At 63.3% G+C, this 22,784-nt stretch overlaps 1 protein-coding gene across 10 annotated transcripts in view; it reads left to right on the top strand.

Moving 5' to 3' along the window:
• The window catches only part of BRD1 (bromodomain containing 1), a 41,755-nt gene extending 18,988 nt beyond the window's left edge, over positions 1 to 22,767 (top strand). For 2 of the 10 annotated variants that reach the window (XM_046013358.1, XM_046013359.1), the window contains exons 4-13: positions 3,875 to 4,006; positions 4,251 to 4,379; positions 4,823 to 5,135; positions 6,934 to 7,194; positions 12,605 to 13,099; positions 18,926 to 19,061; positions 19,401 to 19,528; positions 19,996 to 20,105; positions 20,361 to 20,515; positions 21,352 to 22,767. In XM_046013358.1, coding sequence (XP_045869314.1) covers positions 3,875 to 4,006; positions 4,251 to 4,379; positions 4,823 to 5,135; positions 6,934 to 7,194; positions 12,605 to 13,099; positions 18,926 to 19,061; positions 19,401 to 19,528; positions 19,996 to 20,105; positions 20,361 to 20,515; positions 21,352 to 21,535 — 2,043 coding nt within the window. In that variant the 3' untranslated portion in view covers positions 21,536 to 22,767. Of the gene's footprint in view, positions 1 to 3,874; positions 4,007 to 4,250; positions 4,380 to 4,822; positions 5,136 to 6,933; positions 7,195 to 12,604; positions 13,100 to 14,410; positions 15,661 to 18,925; positions 19,062 to 19,400; positions 19,529 to 19,995; positions 20,106 to 20,360; positions 20,516 to 21,351 lie in introns of those variants that run through there. The other 8 variants (XM_046013360.1, XM_046013361.1, XM_046013362.1 and 5 more) reach the window with 8 other exon arrangements.
• Positions 22,768 to 22,784: the final 17 nt, after the last annotated feature.

A 22,784-nucleotide genomic window follows, 5' to 3' on the forward strand; every position in this document is an offset into this window, starting at 1 on the left:
GGCGCCCCGTTACACCTTTTGAAAGCTGCAGAGAAACGGGAGATTCTGGGTCTCTGTGGAGTTGCCCTTCACTCTTTTCCATCTCGGAAGGAGGGGCGGCCTCTTACAGCCGATACCCCCTGAAGGTGTGGCGATTGGGCCAGCCCTCTCCTGGGAGGCCAGGCCACGTGCCCGGTGTCTCAGCACCACCTGAGTCCCGTCCCGTGGTGTCCAAGGTCGCTGGGCCGGGGGCTGCTTGGCCGAGCACTCCGTGTACCGAAGGCGCCCGCTCAGTCTGTCTTGGCGACCCTGGACGCGGGCACACGTGAGGCCAGGCTGCTCGGACCTCCCGAGACGCACTGGGGCTGCGACTGGTGTGTGTGCCGCCCACGCCGGGGCCGGGCGCATCCTGCACACACTTGGGCCTGGGGCCTCCGAGTCCTTGCTAAACCCCAGCACCCTGAAGGTCTCTGTCGGCGAATCCTGCTTCAGCGATAAGCTGCCTGTTCGTCCCTCCCCACTGTGGGAACAGTTGGGAACGATGTTGGTGGCCCCCTTCGGGGCTTTGTGCCATGGGACATGTGGGCCAGCGGGAGCGACCACGTAGGAGATAACGCGTGTGGGGACTGGAACGTGAGCCGTGGGAGCACTTGTGTTCTCGGCAGAAGGGACCGCCTGGATCGGCGTCTGTCTGTGCGGCTCGAATGCGGGTGTCCTGGCGTGCACCAGGACCAGTTCCTGCGGGGCAGGTCAGTGACGTGGCTGTTGGAAGCCCCTGTGTGGCCTGTAGAGACTCCCAGAGTCACTCCACAGAAGGGCGGCGCCCAGACTGTCCTTTCCTGCCTCACCCCGCAGGGGCTGATGGTTTCCTAGGATCCAAACAGGAATGTTCCGCATGGAACATTTAGGGCTTGGTGTGACATTTATGTGCTTTTCAAAGCTGGGACATCTGCGACTTGTTTGTACTTCTGGGCGCCCAGTCTGGGCCCGGCTGTGGAAGAGGTCATGGGCAGCGCTTCCCTCCCATGGCTGACCTTTTGGTGGGGAGATGACGGACGGGACGAGCCGGTTCGAGAATGAGGGCCCCCCTCCACGTCCAGGTAGATGAGGCACCTCGGGGGCTGACCCCCGGGCTGGCCCTGCTGGACGCTGCTGCGCACAGTGGTCTCCCAGGAGGTGGCTCAGCTCTTCTGGTCTGGCCTGGAGCGTGGGGTTCCTGTGGACCCTTCCTGGGGCCTTCATGGCACCGTCTCCAGCGCCCGGTTGGGGTGAGGGTCGGCGGGCGAGTGCTGGCAGAGGGGAGGGCAGAGCTCTGGTCGGGTTCCGCAGGGCCTGGGTCGGGCCCGTCCTCCGGCTTGCTGCCGTGCCTCCCTCTCTGCCGCATGTCCATGTCCCCTCTGGTGGCTGTAGGACAACACGGTCACCTCCTGCACTGGGACTGAGCTTGTGGCCGTCCAGCCTGTGGCTGTGGGTGTGAGGCTCAGCCCCGTGGCCGGGTCCCTCCGTGCGTCCTGCTCCAGGGGCAGGGAGCTCGGCCTCTCGGGGCCTTCGGTCCTTGGTGGTGTCCCGGGGCTCGCGTGGGTGCGCTGCGGTCCTCACCTCCTTGGGGGTGGTCAGCCCCGTCCCCTCCGTCCCACGTCGTCCTGTTTGTGAGGTGGGGGTGGTAGACAGGGTCTTCCAAAGTTCTCTTTCCTGATGGCTCTTCGATGCCAGAAACCGCTTTGCTTTTCTCCCACTTCATGGAGTCGTCCTGGGTAGGTTTCCGGGGAGGAGACGGCTCACTGAGCAGAATCCGGAAACTCAGACCGCTTTGTGTGCATGAGGCTGCTGATGCCCAGTGCGTCAGGGTCGGGTCCTGTCCCTCAGGCGGCGTGTAGGGAGCACGCCCCTCTGCGGCCGTGCGTGCGTCTTCCAGCCGGACCGTGAGCGCCATGGCCGGCGCGGCTTTGTGGATCGCCAGGCTGTGTCCTTCCCGTCGGTGTGGAGTGCTTATTCAGACCAGCGGCCAGAGGGGTTTTCAGGTGCTTTGGGGAATGTGGTGTTTCTACTTTATTTATTTATTTGAGAGAGAATGAGTGAGAGAGAGCATGAGAGAGGTCGTCAGAGGGAGAAGCAGACTCCCAAAGAGCTGGGAACCCGATGCGGGACTCGATCCTGGAAGTCCGGGATCATGACCTGAGCCGAAGGCAGTCACTCAGCCCACTGAGCCACCCCGGCGCCCTGGTTTTTCTACTTTGTAACGTGTTTATTGGCTCCATTTATGCAGCTGGTGTTACGTCAACTCCTGCCCGAGGGCCAGAGACTGGGACGATTTCTTCTCGGCAGTAGGCTCTGCGCCCACTGTGGGGCTTAAACTCACAACCCTCGGGTCAGGAGTCGCATGCTCCACCGACGGAGCCAGCTGGGCACCCCGATGCCCGAGCCTTTTAAGTAACGTTCAGACGAGCTCTGTGGCAGGTGGGAGGGCGCCCGGTGACGAGGCCCCAGCCCAGACTTCCCGTCCCTTTGATAGCTGGGAGGGTCTTGGTAGCCTTGTCAGTGACTGCGCGCGGACCCTGAAGTGAGGACACGGGGTCGGGTCTCTGCCTCTGTCACCTGCAGGGGCTCAGCGTTGAGACCAGGCGTGAGGGGCACTTGGGGTGGGGCGCTGCCTGGTAGCACTGTTTCCGCGCTGGGTGCGGTGGACTGGGGCCCGAGGGCTTCTGTGTGGGGAGCGTGTCCGGGCGTCTGGCAGGGTGACTGGTGGAGGCTGCAGGTATATGTCTGCGGAACAGCGAGGGAAGCCACGGGGGCCGGGGATGTTCTTGGTCCCGGGTCGCGTGCGCGCCCTCACGGTAGGCGTCCTGGGTTGCTGTCGATCGGGAAGACTGCACGGGGCCAGGTGGAAGCATCGTAGCGGAGCTGGGGCTCGGGGGCGGGGGAGGAGCGCCCCCACGGCTGCTTCCTCCGCTGTCTGCACTGGGTCTGCCCAGGAGCTGTGGTTGGGCCGAGGGCGTCTTCTGTTCCTGGCTGTGGCCTTGGTGGGGCCGTCCATGTGCTGTTCCGGCACGCGGGCTCGGGAGCCGAGGACAGACAGCAGCCGCAGGAGCAGACGGTGGCCCGTGGGCCTGGTCAGACCTTGAGGGACCGGAGAAGGAGGGGTGGGGCCTCGCAGGGGTTGGGGGAATGGCCAGCCTGGGCCTGGGGCGGGGCAGGGCGGCAGGGGACGCGTGGATGGGAGCACGGAGGCCTCCGGTCATGATTTCCTGGAGCTCGCGTGCTGCCCCGTGCGGGGAAGGGCTCTCTGGCCGTTGTGTGGGGGCGTCCTCAGCTGTTGCGGGGCATGTGTTGTGGTCCTGCTGCTCCTTGGTGTCTCTGCCACGGTCAGAGCGGCTCTTCCTGCATCTGGGTCCGAGATGCGTCGGGAGGGGGCTGCCATCTGTCTTCTCCGCGCCGCTGCCGTCTCACGCGCTCTGGGTGCACGTTTATTTTGGAAAATGCTAGAGTGGAAATGGGTCAGTCGAGGGCCGTGTTGAGGTTAGTGGCACGTGTGTTTTGTCACGGAAGGAGGAAGCGCTCAGAGGGTGACCCCAAGCGTCCGGATTTCAGAGCCACTTGGAGTAGGCGCGTTCCTAGGGCTGGCTCCCCGCGTTGTCCATTCCCGAGCTCGGGGGCGGGGGGGCAGGCCGCGGCTTGTGCCAGCTGCCCGCTCTCTGAGCCGCTCCCCGGCCGGGGTCCGGATGCCGGTTGCTGAGCTCGTCCGCTCGGCTCTTGGGTCCGGAGCAGGCCGGCCTCGTCGGGAGCCCACGGGCCCCTGCGGGTGAGTCTGTGCCTGCGGCGTCTGCTCTGGCCCCCTCGGCAGCCCCGGGTTCCCCTGTGAGCAGCTCTGCGGCTGACCCTGCGCTCCTTTTGTCAGAGAGAAGACGATGAGGAGATTCAAGCGGCCAAAGAGAAGCTGAAGTACTGGCAGCGGCTGCGGCACGACCTGGAGCGCGCCCGTCTGCTCATCGAGCTCCTGCGCAAGCGCGAGAAGCTCAAGCGGGAACAGGTGAGGCTGCGGCCCCGCGAGGGCGCCTGCGCCGGCTGCACCCCCCGCCCGCCCTCCTCCTGGGGCCAGGGGCGCGGCCGGCCCTTGGTGGGTGTGCAGGGGGCGCCTCGCGTGCCCTGCCTCGATGGAGGCTCTGGGCAGGGGGGCGGCAGCCCGGGCGGAGTGCGCTGCGTGGGGGCGCCGGCAGGGGTGGTGGACGGCGGGCGGGGGCGGGCGCGCAGCACAGCCGGTGGCCGTCCCGCAGGTGAAAGTGGAGCAGATGGCCCTGGAGCTGCGGCTGACGCCGCTCACGGTGCTGCTGCGCTCGGTGCTCGACCAGCTGCAGGAGAAGGACCCCGCTCGGATATTCGCGCAGCCCGTGAGCCTGAAGGAGGTGTGTGTCCACGGCCCGGCGTGGGGCGGGCGCTCCGCTGCTCGCGGGGGTCTGCCCGCTGGGGCGTGGGGTGCGCCTGTGGGGCTCCGAGTGTTTGGTGTTCGTGGATCACGGTCCCTTCGAGGTTAGGGAGGCGCGGGTTTCAGCGTCCAGTCTCGGGCACGAGGGGCCAGAGTCCCCCCGAGAGAGAAGCCGTGGAGGCCGGTGGCTCCGGCCGGTCGAGCGCACTGGTCGCTGTGTTCGTTTAAGGAGCTTGAGGCAGAGGGGCCCCGGCAGGTCGTGGGGTGAACGCGTGCCGCACGGTCAGGTGTGTGAGGGGCGCTGGTGCCGTGCGTGCGTGTGTGTGTGTGTCTCGGACGGAACGCGGCGGGTGGGCGGGGGTATGTGGAGCGAACAAGAGTCCTTCTTTGTTGGTAAATGCTTATTTTTCTCCCTGAAATTAGGTACCAGATTATTTGGATCACATTAAACATCCCATGGACTTTGCCACAATGAGGAAACGGTTAGAAGCTCAAGGGTATAGACACCTCACTGAGTTTGAGGAGGATTTTAATCTCATTGTAGATAACTGCATGAAGTACAACGCCAAGGACACGGTGTTTTATAGAGCCGCCGTGAGGCTGCGCGATCAGGGCGGTGTCGTTCTGCGGCAGGCCAGGCGCCAGGCGGACAGCATCGGCTTCGAGGAGGCCTCGGGGATGCACCTGCCTGAGCGGCCTGCCGCGGCCCCCCGGCGGCCTTTCTCCTGGGACGACGGTAAGCACCAGCCCCGAGCCCAGGCCCCGGTGGGAGCGCGCGCTTGCCCGCAGACCACGTCCGCACGGCCCAGGGGACTAGAACGCGTCCGCCGTGTGACCGTACGTCTTCTGTGCTCACGAGAAAGGGGAGGGATTCGCTTGAAACAAGTCTCTTTGACTCTGCACTCCTGACGCATCGTGCTCTTAACGCACGGTCACCATAAAAGTTACCGCGCGTGTTTTCTGTTGTTTTTTAAGTTTTTCTTTGCCACGCAGTGTGGATTTTATGCCCCTAGCACGTTTCTGTCCAGACCAGGTGTGTTTCAGGGCCCAACAGGGAGAAGCGCACGGCCAGTGGCCCTGCAGGGGACGGCCTGGGTCTGAATGCACAGACCAGGGGGCAGTTCAATTGGGGGCTGCACCCCGGGTGGGTCTCAGGCCCCTCCTGAGCACATCTTGTGACTGGGGGAAGGCCTCAGGGGCAGGCGTGTGCCCAGCCCCCGGACTCTGGCCTCGCAGCCATCTGAGTGCCGCTGTATGCCTCTCAGACGGGTGCAGTGTCTGTTCGCATGTTCCTGTCCTTGGAGACAGGTGGGGGCTGCCTTCCCTGGGCCTTGCCCTGGCCATGACGCTCCGGCCACCGTGCAACCTCCCCGGGCCAGGAAGGGGCTTCCAGGCTTTGAGCACTTAGGCATACGGGTCCCGGTGGGATTTCTTCAGTCAGGTCCTGCACCCGTGGTTTCACTGGGGAGAAACTCAAGGATGAGAAATGTTCATTTATTTTTTCCACATCTGTGTGGGGAGATGGCGGAGCCAGGGGAGCCCGTATCCCGGGCCGTGGGCCCTCCCTCCCTCCCCGTTCCGCCCGTCGGGGCACCGGCTGCCTTCATGCTGTGCTGAGCCCACGGGCTGTGTCTCAGAGCATCTTGTGCACGGAGCTGTCCCTCGTCTGCTTGAGGGTAAAGATCTGATGAGGCCATTTTTTGAGGGGGCTTCAGATGACACGATTGCTGTTTCCGTGAACGTTTTTGAGGCTGTTACTTACGGAGTCGTGTTAGAGTCAGTGTGGGTGCAAGTCAGGCCATTCGGTGTTCGGCGTTTTTGTTTATTCTGCAATTGTGATGCCTCGTTTCTTTGTGAAAAGTACAGATGTTTTTAGTAAGTGCTTGTTTCTGGGGGAAGGTGCCGCTCGCTCCTGGCGGTCGCGCTGTGGCTTTTGTCTCTTCCCGCCTTCCCTCCCTGCTCTCACTCCTGGTTTTGTCTTAGTTTGGAAGATCTGTTTCTTTCTTAGCTACCTTTCACGATCTCCACTAATTTGTGTTTTATGAATTCTGTCGTTTTGCTTAAGTTAAAGTCAGTAGGGAATTTCATAGTAAATAAGCCTGAAGTGGACAATGAACTGTGCCTCACGTGGCCCAGTTTGAGTAGAGCCCCCCAGAGGGCTGGGTCAGGAGACCGGCCCAGAAGGGAGCCCCACCCAGTGGGATCCCGGTCGGCACAGGTGGCCCCGTGCGTGTGGTCCCGTTGCGCCTTCTTCCAGCTGGGCCGCTGGTGCAGGTGCACACCACGAGGGGCGCTGGCCTGCTTCAGTGCACCGTGTCCCTGTGTGCCGGGCCCGCCCGCCGGGGATGTGGAGACTTTCCTGCAGGCGTGTCCTGACGCCTGCTGGGTGAAAGTGTGTCTCCTGGCGTGGCACCCCTTCGTGGTGTGGAATGAGCGCCATGGGGACTCGGGGCTCCTGTGGGTGGGGCCCGTGCCGGTGAGGCGGTTGCAGGGGCGGCGTGGTGGATGACTGACAGGGTGTCCTCTGACTCCAGTGGACAGGTTGCTGAACCCGGCCAACAGGGCCCACATGGTCCTGGAGGAGCAGCTGCGGGAGCTGCTGGACAAGCTCGACCTCACGTGTGCCATGAAGTCCAGCGGGTCGCGGAGCAAGCGCGCCAAGCTCCTGAAGAAGGAGATCGCCGTCCTGCGGAACAAGCTGAGCCGGCAGCACAGCGAGCCCCCGCCTGCGGAATCAGGTATTGGAAGCTTTGAAGAGGAAGGTGCTCGGCTGGGGCAGGAGACGGGGCAGGAAGGTAAGCACGTGCTGAGTGTCGGTCTTCACTCGCCCCCGGAGCCCCGCCGGGCTCTCGTTTCCGGTCCCCGCGGGTGCCGGCCCCGCCGCCTCGCACACTTACACGGTCACAGAGCTGGAGGCACAGGATGAGGCTTTGTTTCTTAACTCGTTCTTGAAACACTATTTAAAGAGGAGTGACTCAGGCCTCGTACACCGCCCAGAGTGGTGCTAGAGCGGACGGGGCTTACGTGGCGAGAGGGATGGCGTTTGTCGCGCGCCACAACTCTTGGAAGGGCCGTGATGCCACCGTCACCTGAACGCTCATCTCTGACCTTGAAGGGTGGCAGGTGACGCACAGGCTGTCACCAGGGAGCAGGGATCAGACCCGGAGTTGTCTCCTGGGCCTTCCGACACGTCATATGCACAGTGACGAGGGCTGGTGACCTTTCCTGGGGCGCGCGTCTGGGAGGAGAGCTGGGCACCACGCACGTTCCTGCGTGTAGGACATCCGTCAGGAGAGGACGCCCTCGCCCCGCGGGGAACCCCAGGGAAGCCCAGTACTAACAGGGCTCAGGCGGCCACGGCGCAGGCCTCGAGCTCGGGACGCAGGCTGTCAGGGAAGTGCTGTGGCCCAGTGTTTGGAGCCCAGAGAACCCGGGGGAAGACACTGCCCGCTCGTCCACGCTCTCCGTTTGAGCTGGAGCGCACGTGTAGCTGGCGGAAGGGAGGAAGGCACACGCCGCTGGCAGTCTGCCCCGTAGTCTGGGTTTCCTCTCAGCACGTCCACTCTGGAGCAGCAGGAACAGTAACGCTGCCGTGGGCGTTCCCCGGCGTGTCCCCCGTGTCACTGCTCCTGTTTCGGCTGCTGCACGAGGCGGCTGCTGGAGGCGAAAGCCGCGGCCCTTGGGTCCCTTTCTGTCCTTGGACGTGAGCCCTCGTGCAGACAGCTCCGAGCTGTCTCTCCTTCGTCCTGCCCCCGCTGGCTCCCAGCTCCCTGTGTGGCTGAGTGGGCTCCCCTGTGGCGCGAGACGCAGGCTCTGGAACCTCCCTTTCGGGCGATCGGATGAGGGCGGCGGGGCAGGAAGGATGGCTCTGCCGCTCTGCGGTTCTGTTGAGGGGGAGGGACTGTCAGGCAGGCTCCACGCCCAGCATGGAGCCCGACATGGGGCTCTATTTCACGACCCCGAGGTCCTGACCTGAGCTGAGATCAAGGGTTGGACGGACGCTCCGCCGGCTGAGCCCCCCAGGTGCCCCACGACAGTTCTGCTCTGCAGGTGGCCTGAGTCCTACAGGCTTTGCTGCTGGCTGCGCTGTGTGTGCAGCCTCACGGTCCTCGGGGTCCGGGGTGGACCAGCTCGCAGGCCTGGAGCGGGAGGCACACCTTCGTCCCGTCCAGTCTCCTCCCCCTGCCTGAGCGGTCTCTCTGACTGGGCTGGTCTTTTCCTGTTCGTGGGAAAACCACTCTTTGTGTGCTATTTGCTCCAAAAAGAGTGAGTTTGGGGAAAGCTTGTGAAGAGTTGTTCACCGTCCCCGGTGGGGGCCGGTGGGGTTTGTCCGGACGCGGGGTCTTCCCCAGTCGTCCCTGCCTCTGCTGCACTTTCCCCGCCAGCCGGGTGCCCCCCACTCCAGCCCACACTGGCTGTTCTGAGGCACTGGGGTCATTTTGAAGGGAGATAGCAGGGAGGTCTGACAAGAGGTGGCCCCGGGTCCACGTGGAGAGAGCTGGTGGGAGCCGTGCAGGGGAGGAGGAGGCAGCGGTTGGAGCTCCGGGTGGCGGGGGGCAGGGCTGGGCCGTCATCCCATGAAGGTTGGCGGAGACGGCCCGGAGCTAGCGCAGAAAGGAGAGCTCGTGATCCTTCTCGTGGGACGAGGGCTGGGCTTCCTGTGCTGGAGGAGGGCGCAGGACCGCCCCGTGCTCCGTGCACTATCTTTGTTGCGACTGAATAGGGGTTACGGGTGCGTTGGCCCCGCTGAGGCCCCTCCTGGAAGGGAGGCCCTGGGAGCCGGTCCTCTGCTGGGGCCTCGTCCTCGCACCCCCACGGTAGGGCCAGGGCTCCAGCCTTTGCTCCGTCTGCTGCGCTCCCGTGACTCTCCGGGCCGACGAGCGGGGCTGGGGGCCGGTCACGGCCACAGGTGTCTGGTGCGCGCGTCCTCGCCCGCCTGTGCTCTCAGAGCTTGGTCCCTGCTGCTGCCTGGGCTTTGGTCCCAGTGGACTGGTCGGGTGCAGAGTCGGGAAGGCAGGTGGCTCTGGGAGAAGGGCAGGTGTGGGCCGGCAGGGCACAGGGCGCCGTCACCGAGTCGCCGGCTGGGCCTTTCCCGTCCAGCCCCTGGGATTTAGGTCGTGCTGTGAGGAGGTTGTCCTCGTGCCTCAGGACCGCGTCTTTGTCCTTCAGGCTCCCTGAGGCCCGCTCTAGTTCAGTGCAGCCGAGAGGCCCCGCGAGTGGGGCTGGGGTTTGGCAGGTCCCGCTGGAGCGGGGGAGGGCCCCAGCACGTCCCGTGTCTGTAAAAGTGTCCCCGGTCTGCAGTGTGTAGGTGGTGGTTTCTCCATCGAGGATTGCGGGGGGAAGCCCGAGGCAGGGGTGGTGGTCAGACAGTGTGCGGTCGGGGTCCCAGGAGGCGAACGCCTCCGTCGGAGCCCACCCGAGTTCTCCGTGGCTTTGATGTGGACGCGCCCGGTCAGGGAGTGGGCGAGGGCCTGAGCTGCGGACGGACCTGCCTGTGCGGGTTTTCCGAGGCGCCGGCTTCAGACCCCGAGCAGGGAACTGCGTGGCTTCTGTGAGGGAGTTTCGGAAGGTCGTAGAGCAGGTCTATGCAGTTCCGTGACGGGATTGTCAGCAGCCAGTGACCTTTCAAGAGAATGTTAACGTTTGTGTGAACTTCCCATGGGGGGTGGGCTTAGGGTCCGGAGCGGGCGGCAGGGGTGCGGGCTGACGCGCACGGGGTCCAGCCGCGGGGTCGCCAGGCACCAGTGCTCTTCTCTTCTCACGAGCGAGGAGAGCGAGGCCCAGAGCTTCGGTAACCCCGTCGTGTGGCAGCCGGTGCTGGCTTGCACCTAGGTCACCTGCATGGCCCTTGACGGCTGCCACCCCCCCCCCCCCGCCCCTTCATGCCTCACAGATGCCTCCGGGGACCTGCCCAGGCTGAGCGCAGCGCGGGGACGGTGCACAGGCAGGGCGGTTGTGGCTGTGCCTCGGGCTGCCTTTGGCAGGAGGAGGGGTGGGGAGGGTCCTCTGAGGACGCCCGCACCTTTGTGTCTGGCAAGGGGCGTAAGGGCGGAAGAAAGCGCTGGGTGGGCCGAGCGTGAGATGCAGGAGAGTGTGTGCGTGGACCTTGGTGGTCCGGGGCCTTGTGTACCTGGCGGCCGGCTGCCCAGGCTGGACGGGCAGGCTCGGGGCTGAGCCAGGACTGGAGTCTGAGGGGGAAGCACAGACAGGGCATGTGAGGAGGGGCCCAGAAGAACCTGGGGAGAGGGTGGCTTTCTCGGGCTCTAGCGGCCGCGGCCTACATTGCCAAGGCCCCCTGGCTAAGACAGAGGAGGGTTGCTGGCCGTGGCCGCAGCCGTACACTGGCCGCAGCGATGGGGGTGGGACTCCTGGTGCCGTGGTCAGGCTGGGAGCCTGGTGTGGGGGCCCCGGGGAGAGGCCGGGGCGGGGACAGGAGGCAGGTGGCCAGCTGAGGCGCAGGCTCAGGGAAGGGGCAGTGGTGGTTCCTCATGCGAGGGGGCATGGGCTGTGGTGGCGAGCCCGTGCCCGGGGGCGGGCTTCTTGGAGAAGCTTCCCAGCAGCAGAGCTCCCCTGCTCTCCGGTGTCCATTTGCTCCGGCTCCTTGGGTGGTCCGCGACTTTGTTTTTCTAAACCTGTTAGGGATTTGAAGGGACAGGCAGGAAGAACCCTGCCCCGTGTTGGTCAGCGTGGTTCGTGGTTCGGTGTTTTCGCATCACGGGTGCCACACGGTCTCCTCAGGCAGTGGTACGGCCGTGGTAGGGCCGTGGGCACAGAAGGACTTGGGTCCCCTCTGCCGCGGACATGCTGCCTTGGGGCTTGGGTCCCCTGTGACGTGCTGTGTCCAGCTTTAGGGGCCATCGCCCAGCAGGGCTTTGTCTGGGGCGAGCAGAGCCCCTGCCGCTCTGGTGGCTTGAGCCTTGCCTGGCTCCGTCTCACGTTCCTAAGGGAGAGAATCCTCAGGACGCGTGCTCTGGGCTGTAAGTGGGACCCGGGAGCTGTGCAGCTTCCCGCTGTCAAAATGGCCGGGTTTGAGACACGACCTTCTTAGTTATTTCCATGCAAGCTTGGGCGATTCGGAGGGGTCGTAAGAGGAGAGCTGTATTTAGTGAGGCTGTATGGACCGCTTCGGACCGTGTGCATTGTTACTCGTGGTTTGGTGTCACGTGTCTTGTAGCCCAAAGCAGTGGCTTGTCCCAGAGGGCTGCTCCCTGGCATGGCCGGCCTGCGTGGTTCCTGGAGGACCTCCTTTCCGGCGTGGGGATAAAGCCCTGTTCCCTCGGGTCTTCAGACTTCTGGTCTCATGTTAATAGTTTCAAGAAGCCTTTTAAATGAGGCAAAGATCGTCTTCTTTGAAAGAGTGTTTTTATTTTATTTATTTATTTTTAAAGATTTTATTCATTTATTTGACAGAGAGAGAGAGAGATCACAAGTAGGCAGAGGCAGGCGGGGGGGCGTGTGTGTGTGTGGAAGCAGACTCCCCGCCGAGCAGGGAGCCTGATGGGTTCGATCCCAGGACCCTGAGATCATGACCTGAGCCGAAGGCAGCGGCTTAACCCAATGAGACACCCAGGCGCCCGAGTGTTTTTATTTTTAAAGTCAGATTTGAGAAAAAGACTCTCCATTGTAACGTTTCAGAGCGTGGCTTGTGGGGTGGTGGAGAACCGAGGGGAGGTTTTCCTGCTCCGGTGAGACATTCACAGCCACCCGTCACTCACCAGATGGGCCTGGTCACCAACCTAGAACCCCTCGGTCAGAGTCAGATTTACATGCTCTTGCTGACCTGCTCGTTGACCGTGCGGCCCAGGTCAGGACCGTGTGGGAATGCCTGGGTAGCCCCCTAGTTACGGGACGTATTCCTCTTCCTCAAGGTAAGTGAGCGGTGTTTTGCGGTCATGGTCACGGACGCGAACGGTGTCGTGCTGCCGTGTGTGGAGGCCATTCTCGACAGTCGCTTTCGGAGTCACTTGATGCCCTGCGCGCCGGAGCCCGGGCGCCCGGCCGCGTCGGTGTTCGGTGTTAGGGAAGCACACAGTGTCCCCGACGGGCCCGGGCTGCTGCGGCCCCTCAGCGCTTGCAGACAGTGTGTGTGATACGTTGTTTCCTGATTGAATCAGTGTTTTGGTGGACTTCACCTTTATAGTACGTTTTATAATAGATCTTATAATTACCAGGTTTCAAAAATCACTTTATTTATAATTTTTTCAGGAGATAAATCTCCCCCTAAACTTGAACCATCAGATGCATTACCTCTTCCTTCAAACTCGGAGACTAATTCAGAACCACCAACCCTCAAACCAGTAGAACTCAACCCAGAGCAGAGTAAACTATTCAAAAGAGTCACATTTGATAACGAATCACATAGCGCTTGCTCTCAGAGCGCACTGGTAATCGGACACCCTCCAGAGCCCACCCTCGCCGGTAGTGGCGATGCGCCAGCGGCGGTCTCCGCGGTGCCGGAGCCAGCAAGCGATGTAAACAGACGCACTTCTGTTCTCTTCTGCAAATCGAAAAGTGTAAGCCCCCCAAAGTCTGCCAAGAACACTGAAACCCAGCCAACTTCTCCTCAGCTAGGGACCAAAACCTTTTTGTCTGTAGTCCTTCCGAGGTTGGAGACTCTTCTGCAGCCAAGAAAAAGGTCGCGGAGCACCTGCGGCGACTCTGAGGTGGAGGAGGGGTCCCCGGGAAAGCGGCTGGACACAGGTAAATGCCCGGGGCGCCGCGGTCTCTCTCCTCCAGGGCTGTCGCTGGAGCTGCCGGGGGGGGGGGGGGGGGGGCGGGGGGGGGGGAGGGGAGGGCCTCGGCTGCTGTTGGCTGAGGACGGTCGGGGGCTGGGGTGGCCTGGTGGAGTCCGGTGGTGCACGCGGCGTGTCCCAGTATGTGGGTGGCACGGTGCATCAGGGAGCGTGGTGACGGTCCCCTGCGGGCCCGTGTGGCTCCGGCCTGCGGCGGTGAGGCGGCGTCCCCTCTGGGAGACGCTGACGTGACCCTGGAGCCTGTTGGCCCCGCGTGTTGGGCTTCTGTCCTCAAGTCCCCTGAATCTCTCGAGCCGGGGCGGCCGCGACCTGGTGGCCTCAGTTTCTCTGCCCCCCTCCCCATGGGCGCGGCTGGCCGTCCTTCCCGAGCCTGTGCAGCCCGGGCGGTGCGGCCGATTGCGCGCGTCGTCTGCGTCCCTGCCACCGACGGAGGCCTGGGAGCGTTGGTGCCGAGGGTCTGCCTGTCGCGTCCGCACCCAGAGGCCATTCCGTGGGGGTGACCGGGCAGAGGTGGCTGGGGCGCGCTCCCTGCCCCGCAGCTGACATGCGACTCCTTCTGGTGGCGGACGGTTCTGTAGGATTCTTGTCCTAACGTGTGCAAGACTTGGCTTCGTTCACTTAATGCGACGGAAGCCGCTGCTTGTGTCGGGTGGGTCGGAGCCTTCTCTGTTCCCGCCGACCGTGAACTGCGCGGGGCAGGCACGGGCTGTGCACGGAGCTCGTGTCTGCGCTTGCGACCGTCGGAGCCGGGCCAGGGGCACGCTCCTCCCGCGCTGTGTGTGCGAGCGCCGAGGTCCAGTTGGCGCGCGAGGACGGAAGCCAGAGTGCGTCGTGCTCTGGGCACCTGGGCACAGCCACTGGGACGTTGTTCAGGGCTCCAGGCCCCGGGCCAGAGCCTCCTACCGCGGCCCTGGTGTGCCACGAAGCTGGTGTCAGAGGAGGGGTCCGTGGGACCCGACGGTGGCCCCCACCTGGCCGGGCGGTCCCTGCTGTAGCTGATACCCCCCCCACCCCCTGAATAGGTGAGGCTCCACAGGCAGCCCGGCAGCCGTGCTTGCAGGGGCCTTGGGCGCCCTCGCCCTTGTAGGAGCTGCCGGCCCCTTCCTGCCCCATGTGCGGCCGAGCGGGGTCGTTGCAGGCGTTTGGAGCCGACGGGAGCCGCGCAGGAGCGTCTGTGAGCGGGCTGCGGCGGGCGACGGGACGAACGCCTGCTCCCAGTGGCATGACTGACGTGGGGGTGTTTGCTTTCTTGTTCCAGAGCGGCAGTAGACTGGCTGCGTGCTGAGTCCTGACGCCGTCCTGCGCGGCCCGGGAGTCTTAGTAGCACCGGGACCTGCGCAGCGCTCGGGCCCAGGCCTGCGCCGCCTCCCGCTGCCCGTCCTGGCGCCCGTTTCTGGCTCTACCTCACCTCCGCCTCCTGGCGCTCTCTGCACGCCCTGGACCGCTCGCTCCGAGGGGCGGCCTCCGCTGTCTGAGGACGTGAACTGTTCTGAACCTTCCACTTTTTCCAGAGATTCATCCGTGTGCTCTGCCTTGTAGGGGGTTTGCTGGCGGCCCGCGGCCAGCTGCAAGACTCCCAAGTTAGAGGGAAAACAGACCCTCTCATTTGGAGACGCTCGGCCTCTGAGGGCCCTCCCTGCGCTCAAGCTGTGGGAAGCACCGGGGGCGGCCTGGGTTAGAGACCCTGACCCAGCTCGTGCTGGCGCCGCGCCACCCAGAGCCCACGCTCTGTCTTCTCGCTTCCTCCTTCCGCGGTGCTCATCTGTTTCCCAGAGTGGACAGCTGGCCCGGGACATCCGCACTCCTGATCTCTGCTCTCCAGACACCTTCCCTGTGCACGTCACGCGCCGTGGCATGTGTGCGTGTGAGACACACAGAGATACAGAGACCGATGCAGAGACAGACAGACTGAGACACACAGAGCAGAGACAGAGACAGAGATGAGACAGATGGAGCTAGACACTGATCACCTTGAGAGACAGACAGACGGAGACAGAGGCACAAACAGAGACATTGACACAGAGACAGAAACAGAGAGACACAGAGATACAGAGACATAGACAGAGACAGACACAGAGATACAGAGGGAGATAGAATGCAGAGACAGACACAGACAAAGGCACACAGAGACAGAGAGACTGACACAGAGAGAGACAGAGACGCAGAGAGGGCGCCATGTGCATCCTCAGGCCGCTCAGCGTGGAGGCTGGTCTCGCAGCACCTCCCGTCAGACTAAATGGCTTTTTCGCTGTTTTCCAGGTTCTCAGTTTAACCACTAGCATGCTGGGTAGCTCACTCTTTGGACGCTAACAGTCCTCTCTCACCACGTGGACCGGCACTCTGCTGAGCGGTCACTGCACCCTGGGGTCTCACATAATTTTGTGGCGGACGCTGGGAGCATCTGGTCAGCCGTCTTCCAAACACACACACACACCCCGGCCACCCCTCCTGTAAGTCAGAGCCAGACGCCCCCGGGAGCAACGGCGCCGGTGCCCTCCTCGAGCCACCCGCCGCCGGCAGGGACGCCGCCTCTGCCTGCCCCGACCCCGTGGGTAGGTGTGAACGATGCCGAGGGCGGCCTAGAGCTGGGGGCACAGACAGCCGGTGGCGCCTGCGGGTGACTTACGTGGACTTCAGCAGGCACGGAACTGGCCCGGAGGGACCAGGGGCTCCGGGCCGGGCGCAGGGTGTGCGGCGCAGCCGGAGGATGTGTGAACACTGATGCCTTCCCTTGCTTGATGGCGTCTCTCTTTCCTGGGTTTCTGCCTGGTCTCCTTCTGCCTTTCCCTGTGTCTCCCTCCCGGCCCGCCCCTGGGAAGTCCTGAGTGAGCCGGGCAGCTCTGTCTCTGCTCCCCATGCTGAACGCCTGCTGTGCGTGGGGCGCCTGCCCTGCCGCTGCCGCCGCTTCCGGGAGGCGGTCTAGGCAAGGGCAGGTGGTTGGGACCTCACTGCTGTCATGAAAAGGTGGAGAAACGCAGTTGTGTTGCCGGCAGTACAAATAAAGACGCACGCACAAAGGACGGGAGGCCGAGCACCATCGCTGTGCCCCCGGCCTCTGGAGCGGGGGCCGTATCGTCCGGGGGGCCAAGCGGTTCCCGGGCTGGCGGGCAGCACCCCGGTGTCTGCGCCACGGGGTGTGGTGCGCGGGGAGTACGGCCCACCCTGCTTCTCTGCCTCCTGCCCGGCACCAGCCGGAGGTCCTGGAGGAGCAGTGAGGCTGTGGCAGGTGTGGGCCTCGTCCCCATGGGGAGCGCCAGGGGCTTCTTGCTGCCCGGCGGCCGGGAACGGTTCCCACGAGCTCGCAGCCGTACGAAGTTTTCGCAAGGGCTTAGCTACTGGCCGTCTCAGGAGGCCCCTTGGGACCCCCTCCCCGTGTGGCCCAGCTGTGCCCCAGGAAGGCTCGCCAGGGGAGCCACTGGGCCAGAGCGTCTCTTGGTTCGGGGTGTTGTGCCTGTGGGGGCCGAGAGGATGGTCCCTGTGTGGCAGGACGGGGCCTGGGCACAGGGTCCCACGTGCTCTGGGGGCGCGGCTCCTCGCTGGAGGCTGCCAGCCTTCCCAAGTGGCCAGCTCGGCATCCAGTGTCGAGAAACGTGGGCTTCCCTGAAGTGGGTTGTTAAGCGTTGGTGTGGATGTGGTTTCGGGCCTCAGGTGCCGTGTGAACGCCTGCCCTTTGCGAGTGGCTCGTGGGCCCATCTCGGCGCAGACCCCAAACCTGCCCTGGCCTTGCGGGCTGTGCAGGGTGGGGCCGGGGGCTCCCTCAGTCACAGCTGGCTGGGAAGAAGCGTGTGTCTGCACAGGGGATCTGTGGGCCAGGAGGGGGCAGAGACGCTGCTGCCCCGGTCTCCGGCCACCTTGAGGACGTCGGGAGGGCTGGGCAGCCTGGGGGGACTGTGCTTCGGCCCCAAGGGCAGCCTCTTGCTGGGCGTGTCTGTGATGCCTGCTCGTTAGCAGCTGTTAAGTGATGTTTCCTGGGTAGCCGACAGACGGCGCGTGTAACTAGTCACCGTGGGTGTCGGTGTCCTCTGAGTGCCCCGAGGAGATCGTGGGAGCCCCACGTTTTCTCGTTCCCCCTTGCCTCTCATGGGGAGTACGGCTTTGGGTGGTTCTCGCTGAGCACCAGGTGCAGGAGCCCTTGGCGCTGCCTTCCTGGTCGCAAGTGAAGCCTGGCGCCGTGTTTGGGGACGCGAGTGCCAGGTCGCTGTCGTCCCTGGGTGCCTCTGTGCAGGCGCTGGGCCTCCGTCTGCCTTTGGCCGGGGCGCTCTGGAACAGGCATCTTCTCTTGCTGTTCTGAGCGATGGCTGCCTGTTGGGGACAGGTGCCTCGCACGCCTGCCCCGGTCGTGCCCGCTCCAGCTCTGTAGGGAAAGGTGCAGGTGGAAGGGACCTGGGGTCAAGGTGGCAAGTGCCCAGTGAGGCCATCCAGAGTCACCAGGCCCCAGCTCCAAGGCGACCCCGTGCAGAGCCATTTTGTGGCTGCATGTCCTTGTTGCTCAGGCAGTTGCCATAGGGCCAGTCGGGGATGTCCTGGGGCTTCTTCCGAGGGCACAGGCGGTGGCGTCACGGCCTCACTGCTGCGGGTGCCGGACGCGCGCCTCGAGACTGTGGCCCTGTCCTGCCGTCCCTGCAGGGAGCCCAGGAGGGGTGGACTGTCTCTGAGTCGGGGTGTCTGCTGCCTTCTGCAGCTCCGGGGCGCCCTGGGCCTAGCTTCACTCTTCCCCGTGTCCCCGCCCGCTGGCCGCCGGGCTTCCGCTCAGCAGCCGCGCTTTATGGGCCACGACTGTCTGAACGCCGTCGGCGAGTACGGCCCCCGCCAGCTGCCCTGCCCGCCGGGGTGCGGACGCGAGCACAGTGGGAGCTCGGTTCTCTGGGAACCGGTGCTGCTGAGTCGCAGGGGAGTGGAACAAGTCGTCTCAAGGACGTACTCCAGGAGAACGAGTCGCCTCGGGCTGTCCTGTGAGCCGAGGCGCTTGTCTGCTGCCCGCGGCTGTTTCTCGGCGGCGCTCATTGAGCGTGGGCCTTGGCTGCTGGGAGAGTGTGAAGTCGATGAGGAAACCTGGTAATCTGGCGACCTCCTTCAGAAAACTTAAAGAATCAGATTTAACTTTTTTAAAGCATGGGAACGAGATTGTTTTTGGGAAGAGAAATGTGCCCAGTGCCCCAGCCGCCGGGCCCTGAGGGAGCCGCCCGCTTGCCCTGTTGGGGCGTCCGGTGCTTCGGGAGGCAGCGGCGCGGGTCAGAGTTGCCATGGTTCTTGGTGAACTCTGTTTCGTTCGGCTACACAAGACTGTTGGCAAACCAGGGGGTGGTCGCCTCCCCAGTGGCCCGGGCACTGTGGGGCACGGGGCTAAAGGGCGCGTCGCCTGCTTTCACGTGTCCGGCGTGTTCTTGAGGTGCGTGTTTCTTTGGACTTGCCGTTCCCATTGAAGCTCCCGCGTGTGAACCTGTTCTTGGTGGTGGCGAGGGGCCTCACCGGGCAGGGCTCGTCCCCCACGCGGAGGCTCGTCACGCGGCAGAGTCCTTTGATCTGGGGAGGACGAGCTGGGTGCACTCGGCTTTGCCTTTGTGGGGCCTTTTCAGACCGCGTTGCTCTGTGGAGAAGAGCGCCGTGTTCAGACCAGCGCCCTCTGGGCTTGGAGGGCGCCTCCGTGTCTCGGCCGTGCACGCTGCGGGGCGGGGGTCCGGGTGACCAGATGCCGTGCGGCCTTGGACGGGAGCGCTCTTGAGCAGCGTGGTCCGGGGCGAGGGACTGAGGTGCCCCCGTGCCTGTGTTGCAGGTCTCACCAATGGCTTTGGGGGTGCGCAGAGCGAGCAGGAGCCGGGCGGCGCCCCGGGGAGGAGAGCCGCGCCCCGACGCCGCTGCGCCTCCGAGTCCAGCATCGCCTCCAGCAGCAGCCCGCTCTGCGACGCAAGGTGGGTCCGGCCCCGCGTGCCCGCTGCCCTGCGCTCGCCTGCCCTGCCCTCCCCTCCCCCCAGGGGCTCCCAGAGCTGGGAAACTAACTGTTGGTGGACAACGGGCAGTTTCTGAATCTGGTTCCACTCGTTCTTTATCTTTTCCTTCCGAGGTCGTGTGCTGGTGGGAGGGGTGGCAAGCACAGCCCCGTCCGTCTGCCCTGTGGGGGGCCCCCCCCCCGCACGCTCCGGGTTGTTGGGTGCATCTACCCCGTGTGCCTCCTGGGGCCCGGCTCCGGCTGCAGAGGGAGCGGAGGGGAAGGAGCGCATCCTGACACGGCTTTGCTTTTCCTCCTGAAGCTTTAGCGCGCCCAGGTGTGGCCGGGGCAAGCCCGCCCTGGTACGTCGGCACACGCTGGAGGACCGCAGCGAGCTGATCTCCTGCATCGAGAATGGGAACTACGCCAAGGCGGCCAGGATCGCCGCAGGTGAGTCCGGGCCCCGTCCTCCACGGGCTGTGATGTGGGTGCCCGCTGTGTCGGGCGGGGCAAGCTGGCCTCCGTCCCAGGGGGGTGTGAGCTCAGCGCGTGTCGGGACGGCTGCTGCTCGCGGGAAGGGGGACCGTGGGGATAACGGGGGCGGCTTTGTCCTGTGCATTATTGTTTTGTGTGGGGGATACTCAGTCAAAATGTTTCCTGGTCATGAGACTCTGGAGGCCGCCGACGTTAGGCTCGGTGGCCATTTGCAGCCACATGTGGGGGACCGCAGGCCTGCCGGTTCCCCACATTTCCGCATCTGGTGGAGCGCGAGGGACCTGCTGGGCTGGTGCTGGCCGGGCCAGGCTTTGGGGTCGGGTGGGAATGGGTCTTGCTGGGACTCCTGCAGGGGTGGCCTGACACGTGCCCGGCGCCCGGCCCTCCCAATGACGCCCCGCGTCCTTCCTTTCTCTGCCCAGAGGTCGGTCAGAACAGCATGTGGATTTCAACCGATGCTGCGGCCTCCGTCCTCGAGCCTCTCAAAGTCGTGTGGGCCAAGTGCAGTGGCTATCCCTCCTATCCGGCCCTGGTGAGCCTCGGGGCAGCGGGCTGTGGGGCCACGGCCCTGGGCTGTGCGTCGTGTGGGTCCGTGGGCTGCCCTTTGGGAAGCCAGGGTACCGAGCTGTGGGGTCCTGAGTCCGGGGGCCGTGCCGCTGCTGTTGTCGGGACAAGTGTCCCGTGAGCGTCGGCCGGGGGACGTGTGTGCAGGGTCAGGGAGCAGTGTGTTCCGGGGCCGTGGCAGATGGGCCCGCAGACGTGACCCGCACGTGTCCTCCTTCGACAGATCATCGACCCCAAGATGCCACGTGTGCCCGGCCACCACAACGGGGTCACCATCCCGGCCCCGCCGCTGGACGTGCTGAAGATAGGTGAGCACATGCAGACCAAGGCTGACGAGAAGTTGTTCCTCGTTCTCTTCTTCGACAACAAGAGAAGCTGGTGAGTGCTGGGGCGCAGGCCATGCCGGGGCCGGCCTTGGCCTTGCTGTCAGGCCGCTTGGCGCTCCAGGGTCCTGCTGGGGAACAGCCGACCGGGCCCTGTCACTTCCTCTCCCGTGTGGGTCTATGCAGTGCTCTTGGGCCTGGGGTCCTACAACCCCCACGTTGCTCGGGTCCCTTGTTGTCCCCGAGCACGCATGGAATGCGCGTTAGTGGTCTCTGTGCCGAGAGCTCCCTGTGCCGGCGAGGGGCTCCCTGGCGTGGAGGGGCCGTGTGGGGCCAGTGGCGGGTGTAGACCGATCGCGCTGTGTGTGCCGCTGGGGCCCAGGGGCACTCCTCACCCCTGTCTCTCTGTCTCACCTCCGTCTCACTCTTCTCACCGTGACCTGGTCCTGGTCAGACGCGGTGGGGGCTCGTGCCCACCGTATCCAGTCTGAGGGCTGGGCGGCCGCCCCACAGCCTGGTCCACCCGCCCACCCCTCCTCGTGTGGCCCTGCCCTCCCCTGTTCGCTGTGCGAGGGAGTGTCAGTGTGTGCCCTTGGTGGCCACTCAGGTAAGGTAGGGAAGGCTGATGGGTTGTGCTCGTCTCCCGCCAGCCTCCAGGGTGCAGTGGCCCCTTGGGAAGTGTCGTGGAGGAGACGCGGTGAAGACTTGATCGGCGCACTGTCCCTGAGCCCCCGGCCCCTCCCAGGGCTCACAGGCTGGTCAGGGCTGGCTGATGGGCTGGCCCTGGAGCGCCTGGCATCCGCCGTACATCCCCGCCAGCCCAGGAGCTTGGAGCTGCTGCGTCCCCGTGCCGGCGGCCCTTACCGCTCCCCTCTTTTCTCTCTTAAAAAGGCAATGGCTCCCCAAGTCCAAGATGGTCCCCCTGGGCATGGACGAGACCATAGACAAGCTGAAGATGATGGAGGGGCGGAACTCCAGCATCAGGAAGGCTGTGAGGGTCGCCTTTGACCGCGCCATGAGCCACCTGAGCCGCGTGCACGGGGAGCCCGCCAGCGACCTCAGTGACATCGACTGACCCGCCCGCCTTCGCGTGGCCTTGTCCATAGTGTGGATAAGCTGTACATGCGTGTATATTGTTCCAGACTTAACTTATTCTGATCTCTAGGCCTGGTTCTTTCCTTCGGGGCCAGTTTTATTTCCAAGTTCTCTGGGAACATCCCCGTCTGGGCGCTCTGAACGGCGCGGCTGTGCCCTTCCGGCTCGCCTGTGCCCGCCGTACGTCCGGCTGGAGGCCGCTGCTCGCCTCACTTTCTTTGACCTGTAGCTTTTTTTTAAAGACTTTTGAATGTTTAATAATTTTGTAAATCATGCTCTTTACACGGAGTACCACTATTTAATAAGACGGGATGTAAATTTACAATGACAAATGTGTATTTTAAGAAAGAAAATGACATTATTTTGATGGTACTTTGTGGAAAGAGGTGGAGAATAAATTTATGCTGTGTACATCACTTGCAAATCACCAAAAACACTCCGCCGTCCCCCGTGAGGGCCGGGGCGGGCAGGTCCTCTGGGTGTCACGTCCTCGCCGCCCCGCCTGCCTCCAGCCTCCGCAGCCCGCCCTCGCCTGCCCACGGGTGTGCCTCCCAGCGGGATATTTATTGTAGAAAGTGTACTCATTTGCTTTATAATGAAAGATAAATTTGCAGAAGTATATTGATATGCATTTTTATACAAGCACATAAAAATTCAACTTGCTTTGGGAGCCGGATGTGTTGGTTGTTGTGTAAATGACTCTGGCTGTGTGTTCTTTGATTTTGTAACTTGTAATCTTTTGTTTACAATGAGGGGCTTTCTGTAACTTGTTTTAATTTAGATCACTTTGGTAGCAATAGAAACTTTGGATACATTTTTGTATGGTACATGTGATGTATATAGAATTAGTACTTTATTTTTATTTTTAAGAGGTAAAGCATTATGTTAGGGGAAAAGGTAGGGTGGGTTTCCAAAAATGCGGTTTTTATATTAAAAAATAAAGTCAAGATTTGGACGGTGTGGCCACTTCATTCCTCCCTCTCTAGGGCGCTGGGTGGGCTCGCACCAGCCTGTCCCCGCCGGCTCATCGAGGCACGTGACATGCCTTCATCTTAACGTTGTCATGGGATGGCATTATTTATTATTTTACCTAATCATATTTTTATTTTAAACTGGTAGTTTTAAAATTTTTAAATGTTTTTTCTTTTCCCCCTTCAGTCTCCGTTGTTTGTAACATCTCCATAGAAACTTGAAAATAAAATGTCTTCCTTTGATAGCTTGTCCTGTGT

The sequence above is a fragment of the Meles meles genome, chromosome 7, assembly GCF_922984935.1.
Source record: "Meles meles chromosome 7, mMelMel3.1 paternal haplotype, whole genome shotgun sequence".
Classification (NCBI taxonomy): domain Eukaryota; kingdom Metazoa; phylum Chordata; class Mammalia; order Carnivora; family Mustelidae; genus Meles; species Meles meles.